The sequence below is a fragment of the Prionailurus bengalensis genome, chromosome D4, assembly GCF_016509475.1.
Source record: "Prionailurus bengalensis isolate Pbe53 chromosome D4, Fcat_Pben_1.1_paternal_pri, whole genome shotgun sequence".
NCBI classification, from domain to species: Eukaryota; Metazoa; Chordata; class Mammalia; order Carnivora; family Felidae; genus Prionailurus; species Prionailurus bengalensis.
Genome location: NC_057359.1, coordinates 28,055,333 through 28,069,095, shown reverse-complemented (window position 1 = coordinate 28,069,095; position 13,763 = coordinate 28,055,333). Strand labels below are relative to the sequence as shown.

Here is a 13,763-nt window from a genome sequence, read left to right as displayed (position 1 = left end):
CAGCGTTCATCTTCTCATACATTATGTTCCTCGTCTGAAGTGGAACGTGTTTATAAAGGGAAAAAGATCAACAACATTTGCCCCACCTCCTCTCCTGACATCTCTCAATATACATTAGGTTGCTGAATAAAATTTCTCAAGCTCACGACGAAATGTCATAGAACACAGAGGAAAGCCCCGCAGTCATTTCTCAGAGGGAGGTAACATTACTCAAAGGGCCATAGTGTGATCCCTAAGCCACGTGAGCTCATAACGTCACCTAAAAAAGGACAGAAGTGAGAAACAAAAGCCACCCAGGATCACACTGGTGACCTACACCAGAGGTTAGTTACAGGCACATGACTGATTTTGTTTTGTTTTTTTGTTTTGTTTGTTTTGTTTTGGGCTGGGGTCGAAAATAAGACGGGAACCATTTTAGCCTTTCCAACTTTTTCATTGTAACAACCCTCGTGGTGCATTGAACCTAGAGAGAGGTACAGCACTTTCTGGTTTACCTAAGAAAGATTCACTAGTTAGACACAGTTATTTTAATCCCATTTAGTTAGATGACATAGAAAAACCGAAGGGCAATTTTTTTCCCCTCCTCTCCCTCCTAACTGCACATTTAAAGGAATTCATTTAGAATGTTAACAAAGTGATAAATTGGATTTACTCTAAATAATTATACTATCATATCATCTCTTTCAAGGCTGAGAGATGATGCATTCTGTTGTGATAATTTACCTCAATAAACCGAAGCAAAACAATTCAGTATCACCTTCCACCTCAAGTCTCAAACAATCACATACCAGCCCCAAACCAGACAGACGAGTGCCACTTAATGAAACGAAAAACTTTGTCATGTAGGGGATGGCCCACTAGGCAGGGCCATGACTCTTAACACACTACACTAGTCAAAGGTTAAAAAGTAATAAGAGTGTTCTGTGAACTTTCTAAAAAGCTGAACTATTAACTTTCGGAGTTGGGTCAAACTATGCCACACACTAACATCATTCATAACCGTGGGGCACAAGCCATTGGGAAAAGGAAAGAAGTTTTTGTGGGCAGGAAAGTGCCAAGGAAGAGTGCTGTGCCCAGAGTAAGCCCCTGGCTGGTGGGGGGTGAGGGGGGCATAAAACCTTCATTGAAGTGGCTACTAGCTCTTCTAACCACCCTCTCCAATGCAGGTATTAAAACAGATTAGCCTTAGCAGGCTGCGCAAATCACCTTTCTTAAATATCAGCTTCATCTGGCTTCCAAAAAAGGAAAATTGTCAAATCCTAAGTAGTGTGAAGAACACTAAGGAAGCCTGACCAGGGTTCGGGGTCCGCCTCCTGCTACCTACTAAGAGCTGCTTAACAAAGCCACTTGACCTAAGCATCCACTAGATGAAATAAGAAGGGAGGACCCAGCGATCACTCCAGCTTCTTCTAGGTCTGGGTGTCCAGGGGTCTCTGGGCTGACCTTCACCAATGCGAGCCCCTTCCCTCCCCCACCAGTAGGCTGCTTCTTTGTCTCACAATGAGTAGTAAGTTTCTACCAAAATTAGGCTTTGTTGCATTTATACCAAATGCCTGGTTAACTTAGGCACACACAGCAGATGGCTAGAATTAAGGATTAAGGATGAAATTTCCTGCAGGAAGCCAGGGGGGTCTTCGAAGAGGTCAGACTATGTAACTGACCTTGTAACTCACAGGTCACCTCCTGAGACAGAGAGTGAGATCCCAAAGGGCCTCCGAGAGCCCTGCCTAGGCACCACACCACTTTCAGGAGTATCCAGCAGCACACCCTCGTGCCTCTCCACCCAGATGCCCTCCCTGCCTCTACCCCACCCGGAAGGAAATGGCCTTTGCCTTCAAGCAGTCACAACTTTGCTGGGCGGTAAGAGGATATGTCGCCAATGTCACCTCTCCCGATATAACCCCCATATGTAATTACTGAAATTAATCTGAGCATCCATTTCTGTAAGCTTACTGTGTGTTTTTCATGGCTTTGCAGGGGCAGCCAATGTTATGGGGCCTTAGGTTCCTAAGTGGATGGGCAAGATACAGGCTTAGCGTAACAGGGCACAAGGGACCCAAAAGTCGGCTTCAATGCTTCTTGGCTCCCCATCAACAAAACATCAACCCCCTTTGTTCATGGCCCCATCCAACCTAAATTATGCCTAGTGATCCAGAGGTGCCTTCCCAGTGCATCAAGCAAGCATCCAGCCAATTGCCACTCATGACCATCACCACGCCTTCCCTCCACACCCCGGAAGACCATTATTAGACCTTCCTAAGAGGCACAGAATTCAAAATCACTGAATGCAGAATATAGTCAATGATATTAACATAGTGTTGTACAGTTGCAGAGGGAAGCTACACTTGGGAGCATTCTGTAACACACTGACTTGTCCAATCGCTACGTTGCACACCTGAAACTAACATAACATTGTGTGTCAACTATACTTCAAAAAAAGTTGCTGAACGTTACCTCCGCTACGTATATTTGAACGTTCTCTCTCTTAAAACATTGCAGCCTCTCCTATCAAAGGAAACATCTGAGAAACACAAATTAAAAAAAAAAAACATCACATTCAGCGCTGTCCTACGGGATGATCTCCTAGTCAACCCAGTGGGCCTGTGAGTCCCACTTCCAAAGAGGAAACGTCCCAAGAAGTCCTTCCTCCTTCCATCCACACAGGCCTGCCATAATTCTAATTCACCCCTGAATTCTAATTCACCCCTGCAGTCCGCAGTAAACCAAAGGAATGATGTACTTTGACTCTCGGAATTTAGGACAAAGCCTTACTTCAATTAAAATGCCTATGGATTTTATGCCAAAGGGAGAATGTTTTAAATTTGAATTATTAGCTTCCAGCTACCATCCGACAAGTGTAAACTCTCTAAGGCTCCACTTTGTTTTGTTTAAAACTGATCTTGTGCTTGTAAATTTTGGCTGCTGTGCATATTACTGTTCAGGCACAGACAATACAAAAGGAAAAGCAGCTTTGATGTTTATGAGCTGCAGACTTTAACATCCTAAGCTCATCTCCACCAGGGTCATCACTTACGGAGGGCTATACGTACGTACATGTTGTTGGGGTGGGGGAGGTGCGTGTGTGTGTTCATGGTGCTTTGCATATATCAATCCATTCATCCATCAGCAAGCATTTATTGAGCCCCTACTGACACGCACCTAATTAGGCATTACAGATAAAAAATGATGAGCAAATCCAAGGTTGCAACCTTGTGACAACCTGTGGGGAAAGCAGATAATCAAAGCAGCAATGACTCTACAATATGGTAAACACCAGGATGGGGACAACAGGTTATTAAAAATAATACCTTAGGCAGTGACGGTGTGTCAGATGTTTACAGCCACTGTCTCCAACTCCCACAACACCCTATAAAGGCAGGTGTCTCCTCACTTTCCAAATGAGTATACTAAGGCTGGCCCACACCACATGCTGCATGCTTATCAGCATCAGCGTTCACATCATCATTTATGTCTCAAATCCCCATTCTGGTCTCGATATTGCACCTGCCAACCTGCATTAGTTTGTTCAGGCATGGGTCAAGCTTTCACCTGGTGTTACACAGCGCACTCCGTGCCCTGGGGAGAAAAGACCACGGAACTCACCCAAAAAGAACGTTCAAGCTGGCTACAAGAGGCAACACAAGAATAACGACAACACAGATCAAGGACACAGCATGGCACAAAGCCGTCTGCGGTCACGTACCAACACAGAAGAATGATTTAGACGGCACATCTTTGGTTTCTAGAAGGGGCACATCATTGTGGTGGGATTTCTTCAGGAGGGAAGACCTAGGTCTTAAGATCGTGTAAGGTGAGACAGCGGAAGAGGAAAGAAGGCCTGCTCCCCGGGAAAGAGGTGCTCAGAGAAGTGTCTAGAAGGCTCACAGGTTAGGCTGAACTACTGTCAACCACATAACCAGAGCCCAACGGTGGGACAAGCCAGCCTGTGGCCTTCCAAGTGCCAACTGATAAGACTGGCTGAGGCACCCTGGGGCGTTAAAAGGACCCAAGGGGACCAGCAGATGGAGAAATCTGCATTTATAAGAACTCCTCCCAGAAACCATTCCATGGGATGGAAGCAGTGCTTTGCTCCACCTCCTGAGACAGAGAGTGAGACCCCAAAGGGCCTCATAGAGTCAACACGGAAGGTCACCAAACAGTCTTCTAAGGACGGGGGTCCTGCTCATTATAGGAATTTGTTTCCATGTGGAGGCTGGGCCGCTTCACTCTGACTCAGATGGGGAGGCCAAGGGCAACATCAATGTGTCTCCCCAAGGACCCTTTTCCCAGAAGGCCTCCCTTCCCCAAATTGGTAAACAGATACCTGAATGCACGTTGACTTGCAGGCCAAGTCAGCAGCCTGCCTGCAACATCCACAGGTCTCAGCCAGGCCTGCAGATGAGATCTGCATTTGTTTAACTCTATACTGCTGATGAAAATATGTTTACATGTGTTACACAACAGCCATGACACAAGCACTAAACCTCTCACTTCAAAAATGAAGGAGGGGAGCCTGGGTGGCTTAGTTGACTGAGCATCAGACACTTGATTTCGGCTCAGGTCACGATCTCATGGGGTCTTGAGATCGAGCCCCACTTCGGGCTCTGTGCCGAGCGTGGAGCCTGCTTAAGGTTCTCCTTCTCCCTCCCCGTCTGCCCCTTCCCATGCACGAATGCTGTGTGTGTCTCTCTCTCAAAAAATAGATAGATAGATAGATAGATAGATAAATAGATAAATAAATAAATAAATAAATAAATAAAAATGAAGAATCCTAAGGGTCAGAAAGGGTGAGTGACTTATTTAAGGTCATAAAGCTAGCAAGTTGCAGAGGTAGATTTGGAAACCAGATATCTTTCCCATGGTCTGTCTGCTGGATCACCACTGCAATAACCAGAATACTTTATAAAGTTCTTTACAGGATCAGAGAGCTTTTACAGCAGTCCTGGGTAGCACAGTCCTGGGTAGACACACACTAACATACACAGACCAACAGACACGTGCATGCACACATACTCATACATACACACGCTCCTGCTTTTCCTAAACGTAAAGTAGTAACAATAACACTACTGAGTGGACCCATCTTCCCTTCTCTCGCTATGGACTTGGTCTCCGCATATTCATAAGCTAGGAGAGTAGCTATCACTTAGATGACTTCTCAAGACACCCAGGTCAAGTGCTGAATCGATACGCGGGTCCCTGTATCACTCACTGCTTAGATCAGCCTTGCATTGGTGCTAAATAACTGCCCATTTTCATTTCTGTGACACACGAAGCAGCCTCTTTTCTTCGTGTCTGCCTTAGTCAGGACTTGTTTTCAGGAAGTGGCTATTTCCAAGGCAGATGTAAAAATCACAGCACTTGGAAAAAAACTTACCCCTACAATCAACCATTTCCCCCATTTCTAGGCAAAGCAAAAGCAGCTGGTATTGGATGGATATAGGCATATGTGCTCTGTTTAAAAAAAAACCCAACTCCCAGTTTTTCAGAGCCTTTCCTCCAAATTCACAGGTCACATAAATTAAATTATTCAGCAAACAAGGTGTCAGTTAGTGTTGCACAGCAGGGAGAAAGTTATTCACGGAAACAAGACTGAGGCCAAATCAAAGCGAAATGCACTGATAAACGAACAGGCCACCTCCCAGCTCAGCTAAGAGGGCCTGTCATCTCGCCCAAAAAATAAAGATTACAAACTCCCCCACCAGCCTCAGGGGGGCTTCACTTTTTTTTTCTTTCTCAGAACACATAATTCTAGCAAAAGATCCTACTGAAAATAAGGTCATATACTTAATCCATAAAGCAATCAGCTCATCTAATTTTAATCACTCCTCTTTCTAAGAGAATTTCTATAAGCAGGCCACACGACACAAATGGAATTAAAATATATTTTTCTACCCTTTTCCCCTACTCTCAAAGGAAAACTCCATATACCACTCATCTTGCTGAAAACCGCAGGAATAGAGTGATTTAATTCTAGTTAAACCAAGTACCTCAACCGCACACCCTTAAACCTTAATCTTAAACATATCCAGGAAACATGACTTTTGAGAGCTTTCTTTCTAAAGTATTCACTCAGTAAATCTGCAATAGATGGGAAGCTCCTCTTAAGTGCAGGCTCTCAGTGATGTCCTGAGTTGATACAAAACACACAGAGAAATATTCTATTACAGTAACTTTTTTCAAAATTGCTTTTATTCTGCACTATTACTTAAACTTGTAAAAAAATTTAGTTAAGCTCCACAGTGGAAATTCTCATTAGGTAACCTGGGGTATGGGTATTTTTGAATTTCTTTCTAGTAAAGAAACTGCTTTGCATCAGAACATCCAGGGTATATGGAAAAATATATATTTTGATACAAATGTAAGTAAATACACACTTTCTGTTTCAAGATCCTTTAGTCAGTACAAACACACTACAATCAAATTCTTATGTTGAATTTAAATGTAGGTGTGAAAACAGCTTTCTGCTAGTTAGAACAGAGCTCAACCAACACACCCTGTCAAATACCCAGTCAAGGGGAAACTGAGCCAGCCCGGAGCCGCCTCAAAATAATCATTCTTTGTTTACCCAGAAACTGAACGACTTTACACACAGAGACACAGCTCCCAAAGCAATGCTCTGAATCCAGACAGCCCTATTAGACTCTCCGTCATTTATTTGTTAAAAATTTAACATTGTAAATGAAACCAAAGCAACCACTAACACCAAGGGGGTAATTAAATTCCTGGTTAGAGGAAGTTTCAAAATCCAAACCCAACACCAGCATCTGGCAAGTCGCCAAATATGATCTACCAATACTTACTTGCTCGTGTTACTTTGAAAATGCAGACAGAAAGTATTAAGATTTTAAAAGCCAACTAATTAGTTTGTACTCTGTTTAAATCACATAGAAGACCTAACTCCAGCCGCAAACATACCTTAGCGTCTGCCTCATCTCGGAAGGGCAAACGCTGACAAGAGTTACTGCAGACAATTAAATCTGTTCCTGTCCAGGGGTCTCGATCAATACCCTCTGCAACGTAATCACTGAAATCGCCTCTCCATCCTAGCCCCTTGGATGAGGTGGTTTATTTCTGGTTTCCAGCCCGCGCTGGGCTAGTAACTCCTTTCTCTATAATTTGCACATCTCTTCGAAGGGAGAGGGAGCCGCCTGATTCAAATTGCATTTGTTTACCGCCCACTGCCCCGATATTATGCATTCCCGCGACCCAGTGGCATGCGCTTCCGGCACCCTCTGTACCTGCCAAGTTCCTCGCCGGTGTCGTAGTAATCATCCACGTTTTCCTGCCTGAACACAGTCATGATAAACTGTCACACCTCAGCAAAGCCCAGCGCACTTCAGCTCCGCTTCCCACACCATCACCACCGCTCCTGCGCCTCCGTGGGCCCCTCATGCATCAGTCTCCAGCCCTTTAAAATAAGAGCAATAACAATAATAAAATGACAACCCGGAAAGGAAGAGGACCTCCCCATGCTAAGAGCCGCTCGCCTCGCCGAAGCCCACCTCTCCCCAGCTGCCCCTCCCCGCCCGGCGGAGAGGAGCACCCTTTGTTAAACCCGCGCCAGGGACGCCCCCGGCCCCGCAGCGCCCGCGCGCGCGTGGAGCCGGGCGCAACCGCACCCCAAGGTCCGCGTCCCCGAAAGCAGGGCGCTCTGAGCGGATCAGAACCGGCTCCGGAAGTGACTGGCCTCCCCGCCTCCCCTTTCTCCACACACACGCCCACCCAGCTCCCCACCTCCGGGGGCGCCGCGGAAGAATGAAGCCCCCGCCCGGGAGGAACGCGCCTCGCTGGAAGCATCCCCCTCCAGCCCGCCGAGGCTCGGCGGCCCCCGCGCCACCTCTCGGCTCCCGCACTCCCCGGCAGCCGCGGCCACCCTCTCCCCTCCCTCGAGCCAGGCAGTCCCCAGAGGCACATTCCTGGCGACTCCCGCTCCGTTACCCGGCCGACCCGGCGCGCGGCCGCCCGGGGGAGCAGGGGAGGAAAGGGAGCGGCCGAGGGAGGCGCGGCCGCCTGCTCCCGGTCTCCGCGCCCCGACACAAAGCGCCCGGCCCGGCCCGCGCCACCTGTTCCCACCCGGCCCGCGGGCCTGGGGGCGCCTCCTGGCTGCGATCCCACTTCTCCCCCTCAGTCCAGCCGCCCCCTCCTCCGCCTTCCCAGTTGCCCTGGGCGCTGCCCGGGCAAACCCCGCCGCGCCGCCGCCGCGAAAGCAAAAGCGGGCGGCGGGGCCCGGGAGGAGCCGGGGAGCGCGCGCGGCCACTCACCCGGGCGCCCAGGAGCTGCCCGAGTCCCTCCCGAGCTGTCGGAGGCCGACCGTGGGCGCCAGCGCCGGAGACGAGCGGGGCGGCGGCGGGAGCGCGGGGAGGGGGCGGGTGGGGGGCGCGGATCCCGCGCGTCCGCCCCGGCGTCTGCTCGGCCGGGCGCTCCCCCCTCCGGCTCGGGAGCAGCTCTTCGGCTCCTCGCCGCCTTCCTGGCGGAGGGCTGCCGGCGGGCGGCCAATGGGGACCCCGCGAGCGGGCTGGCGGCACGGCCCACCCACCTCCAAGCTGCCGGGCCCGGCCGGCGCTGCGGGCTCTGCGCAGCGCTCTGGCTGCTCCTCCCTGCTCTGCGCTCCGGGCTCGCTGGCGCGCTCTACCGCGCACACCCCCGCGCACACCCACTCACCGACACCCACCCGGGGCCCGGGGGAGCGCAGCCGCGCGCGCCGTGGGCGCTCCACCTGTGCACGCCGCTCGGCTGCCCCCCACGGCCGCCGCGTTCCAGAGATACGCGATTCCTCGGTCCTGCAAATGTGAAATGAGCGCCCGCGTGTGCCAGGCACGGTGCTGGGCACCGGGAACTCGGAGACCAAAATAGATTTAAAAGAAAAACAAACAAACAAAAAAACCCAAAAACCCTGCCCTCATGAAACTTACATTCTGGTGGAGAAGACGGGGGTTGGAAAAAGCCGTAAGCAAATAAGATCACTTTGGAAGAAATCGGCTCAATGGAGACAGTAACACAGAACAGGCTAGAGTAGGGCAGAGAGGGAATGGGTCGTACAGTCCCTCTCCGGAATAGGTATGTCTAGCTGAGATCTGAATGATAAGACATGCAACCAGAGAAGAAAGAGTTGACGTCTCACAGGTCCAATGAAGCAACAGAGAGGAAGGGTTTATGTGTGCTCTTCAATATGTTTTTGGCTATTGATGACTTAAAATGTGGCTGGCTAGTCAAGAGTGAAGTGTTCAAAAAGTATCTCGGATTCCAAGACTCCGTATAGAAATAAGAATGAAAAGAGTCTTGTGAATATTTTTGTAATAACTACATGTTTGGATGATAGTTTTGGATGTATTGAGTTAAATACAATCTATTATTAAAATTAATATCACCTTTTTTCTTTTTTAAAATGCAGCTACTAGAAAATATAACACTACCTTTGGGGCTTGCATCATGTTTCTGAAGACTGTGCTGGTCTACACAGAGACCCCATATTTCCTGGAGACTCTTCATCCATTCTATTTCTTACTCTGCTCCCACCACCCTTTTAGGTCTGGGGAACAGAAAGGATGGTTCCCCATAGGGACTTTCTGGGGATCCCCAAACAGAAGAAAGCTCCTACAGGGAAATTTATCTTACTTCTTAGAATGACAGAAAATATGTGAGCCCTCTGAGATTTTAGATTTATATCATTGTTCAAATAATCTAGATTTCCTAAAATGAGAAGGTTTAAACTCTCTTTGGTTCAACAGAAATATCAACTGTAGACATTTTGGCCTATTGCAAAGAAAGAAAGAAAGAAAGAAAGAAAGAAAGAAAGAAAGAAAGAAAGAAAGAAAGAAAAGAAAAGAAAGGAAGACAGAGAGAAAGAAGGAGGGAGGGAGGAAGGGAAGGAAGGAAGAAGAGGGAGGGAGAAAGAAAGAAAGAAAAAGAAAGAAAAAGGAAGGAAGGAAAGAGAAAGAAAGAGAAAGAAGGAAAGAAAGAAAGAGGGAGGGAGGGAAGGAAGGGAGGAAAGAAGAGGGAAGAAAGAAAGAGAAAAAGGAAGGAAGGAAAGAAGGAAGGAAGGAAAGAGAGAAAGAAGGAGAGATGAGACAGAGAAAGAAAAAGAGAACGAAAGAAAGAAAGGGAGAGAGAGAGAAAGAAGGAAAGAAAAGAATGCCCCTCAGACCTTATATCAGATGGTCCTCTTAAAGAACATTTCAATTCATGGTCCACAGGAAGGGCACACATTCATGATGACAGAAACAAAGGAAGGTTCCAAATCGGGAGATGGTACCTACCTTAGTGGTGGGTTTGAAAATTAATACAAAAAGATCTTGAGAGGTGAGCAATACAGTCAAAAAATAACAACAACAACAACAACAAAGTGATTCATCTGGGGAGGAGGGAATGCAAATGAATACATCTGTTGGGGGTGGGGAATTTTAAACACGGATGTTCGGGAGAAACTTGGAAAGCACTCATGGATGACTGCTTTCTGGGTAATATTTTTCCTGCAAAATAAATGGAAGTATGTTTTCCAAGGCAATGAGGATTATCTCTGTTTGGGGAATAACATGTCTTACCTACCACATTTGGTGTGCTAATCACAGGAGATTTTCTGGGGGAGTGAAAAGAGCATGGAGGTAGGAGTCATAAAAATGGATCTAATATTGGTGGAACCATTTAACAGCTGACTCTGGATGTGTCTCTTACCCCCAAGCTTCGTGTCTGCGTTAATTTAGGCGAGCATTTTCGAGAAGGAAAATGTGGTAGTTAAAAAAAAAAAAACATGGCCAAAAATGCAGTCAAGAAGTGAAGTCTAATTTTCCCCCCCATGATTATGAGTTGGCCCTGATGTCTTGCTTCGAGTTGGCCCTGATGTCTTGCTTCTGAAAAAAAATGTGAGGGAAGTGACACAGCATAACGTCCTTCTAAGGCTAGATCATAAGGCACAAAGAACTTCTGCTTCACCCTCTTTCTCCATATCTCACTCTGGCTCTCTCTTTCTCACTCTACTCTCTCATTCTCTCTAACACTGGAAGCCTTCAGCTGCCATGGTTACCCTGGGGCTGCCATGTGGAGAGACCATGTGGAGAGACCACAGAAAGAAAGAAGCCCAAGGAAGCCAGCTGTTCCAGCCCCACCCCCACCCCCAGCTATTCCTGTTTTCACAACCGGGTTCCGTGAACAGAATCAATGACTATTTCTGTTTTAAGTCATTATTTTGGAGGTGGTTTGTTACACAGCAATAGATAACTTATCAGGGACTCAGATAGAAAATAACACGTGCCAGATGCCAGGCCAACTAAATCATTCTCTTAATAAATCTTCAAATAACTCTGTATATCAGTTGTTTCCATTTTTTTCTCCGCTTTATACTTAACCTTAGTGTCGGTTTCATCACCGGCAAAATGGGGACGATAATAGACCCTTGAATGTTCCTCAGGTTTGGTGGGAGAATATAGAGAGATATTACATAAAATAGGGCTTTGTACATTATAAGATACATCAGAATATTGTCTATCATATTTTCTATCATGTTTCCAGCAAGAAGGGCTCCATGAGGCATCTTTCAAATGGAAGACAGCAATACAGTAATCCTCAGATTATGAGATTCAAGCCGGAAAGGGCTTCTCTGAAAATAACTGATTATGAATATGGACAGTGGATTATGATAATCATGGTGATAGCATTTAAAACAAGTTCAAATATAAAACTTAGAACATTATTTTACTAAGGTAAAACAACTGCTGCTATAAACCCCAACAAAACTTAAGAGTTTTAACAAATTAAAAGTCTATTTCTTGCTCTCAGCACAGAGGCCTGCAGGAGGTAGACAGAGAGCTTGGTCCCACATAATCACTCAAGGATCCAAGTTTCTGCCCTCTGATTGATCCATTGTCCTTCAGTGCACACGAGCTTTTTCGTCGGTCCTTTTCTTCTGCTGGCTGATAAGAGAAAAGAGAATCCAAAGAAGACTACACTGAAGGTTTATTTAGGGGGTCAGGTTTGAAGTCTAAGGCTTAACCATTTGGTGGCAAGATATTCTAAGATCTATCAGATTGGTCCACATTAGTTCAGTTCACCTTTGGATTACTCTTTAATAACAAGTCTTTGGCTTTTATCAAGGGCCTATTTTTTTTTTAATTTTAATTCCAGCATAGTTAACATACAGTGTTATGTTACTTTCAGGTGTACAGGCACTTATATTTTTAAACAGCCCCGTGAAAAACGTTTCTGCACCCGTGGCTTTCCTTGGAGGGATTGCCCATTATGCAGTTGAAGGCCTCTTATGTAGGAAGTCACATGACTGAATCCAGTCCCTCCCAGTACTGAGCACTAAGCTAACTCGTCTCTCTTGAACAAATTATGTTTCTTTTTCTCAGAAAGTGAAAATCATAAAGTTCATTCTGTTTTCCATTTTCCCTGGATTCCAAAAAGCATGTGGCAAGCTCAGAAAGTATAGTTCCCCTAGTAATGTCCAACTCACGATATTCTCTGAATCGATCAATAAGCATTTATTATCTAGTATATATTAGATACTGAGGATGCAGAGATGAAAGAAACATTCTCTGTCCTCAAGTAACTCAGTCTAATGCGGGAGCCTGATGAGTAGAGTTCTGTTACAGCGTGATTTTGCTGGATATCATCCATTCACTTCTCTAGAGCCAGTCTTGGTGCTTCTCCAAACTTACAGGTCGGCAGACTTGGCTGTGAGATTATTTTAATTCACTTCCTTGTCCTCTGCCCGCTGGTTGGTTTGGCCGTTGGGAAACCCTGGCATGAAGTCAAGTAGAAGGGAGGAGAAATGAAGCCAGGAGAATCACTCTCCTATTTTCCTCGCAGAAAGATTGCCTCAGTCACTGTAAAACAAAGGTCACTGCTCCTCATCAGATAACCTCTTCTGCATGATTTTCTCTGTTCAGACTGTTGGTAACCAGTCGCTCATCTTGTCTGTTTGGACGAGTTGGTACCAGATCAATTGTTACTAACCTGGGATTCCTACCCCATCCCTTAGGGTTCCCACCCTATCCCTATGGTTCCCCCACACCTACTTGAATCATCCTAATTACAGTGTGCCAACTCTTTCCTTGGAGACCCTGATTGCTAGTGTAATGAGAGCAGAATCTCAGGCTGCTGTGAAAACACAAAGGGAGGGCACTCAATTCTGATAAAGACCAAGAAAGGAGGATGATGATAGGGGTGAGCCTAGGGCTTTAGGGAAGTTTCCTGGAGGAGCTGACATCCTGATAAAACATATGAAAAAAAAATTAAGAGTTGGCAGAATAAAATGGTGGGCAATGGGGTGAAGGATTGGAGGGTGCCAGGGGTGAGAGAGGAGGGCATCTAGACAGAGGAAGACAGTGAGGGTAAAATCACAGATGCAGGCATCTCTAAGCAATAGAACTCAGGCAGTGAAATGGCAAAAAGTAGAAACAGAGAAAGAAGGGTCTTTTCCATCATGCCCAGGACTTAGATAACAGTGGAGAGATAAACCAACACAGCTTTTGACAAGCTTGTCCATTAGGGGTTGTCATTAATTTGGCACACGTTCAGAGATGGTAGGCAGAGAACAAGAATGAGATACCTTAAGGAGGTAGAAATCACAGGTCTTTGCATTTGAGGAAAAGGACAGACTCAGGGTGATATCCAAATTTTTGGCTAAGTGATTAGATAGATATTGTTGACTTGTAGGCTGAAATATAGGTGGGCAACTTGTTTGGGGGAAGAGAAGATGAGGTCAGTCTTGGAGATATGAAGTTTGAGGTGCCATGGGCATCTAGATGATGTCCAGGGGAGGT

At 46.4% G+C, this 13,763-nt stretch overlaps 1 protein-coding gene across 5 annotated transcripts in view; it reads right to left on the bottom strand.

Annotated features, from left to right (window-relative positions):
* DAPK1 (death associated protein kinase 1) overlaps positions 1–8,718 on the bottom strand; it is a 188,998-nt gene extending 180,280 nt beyond the window's left edge. Inside the window, exons 1-2 of one of the 5 annotated variants that reach the window (XM_043566427.1) lie at positions 8,540–8,718; positions 7,242–7,411 (exon numbers count right to left, since the gene is read on the bottom strand). In XM_043566427.1, coding sequence (XP_043422362.1) covers positions 7,242–7,303 — 62 coding nt within the window. In that variant the 5' untranslated portion in view covers positions 7,304–7,411; positions 8,540–8,718. The other 4 variants (XM_043566425.1, XM_043566429.1, XM_043566430.1 and 1 more) reach the window with 4 other exon arrangements.
* Positions 8,719–13,763: the final 5,045 nt, after the last annotated feature.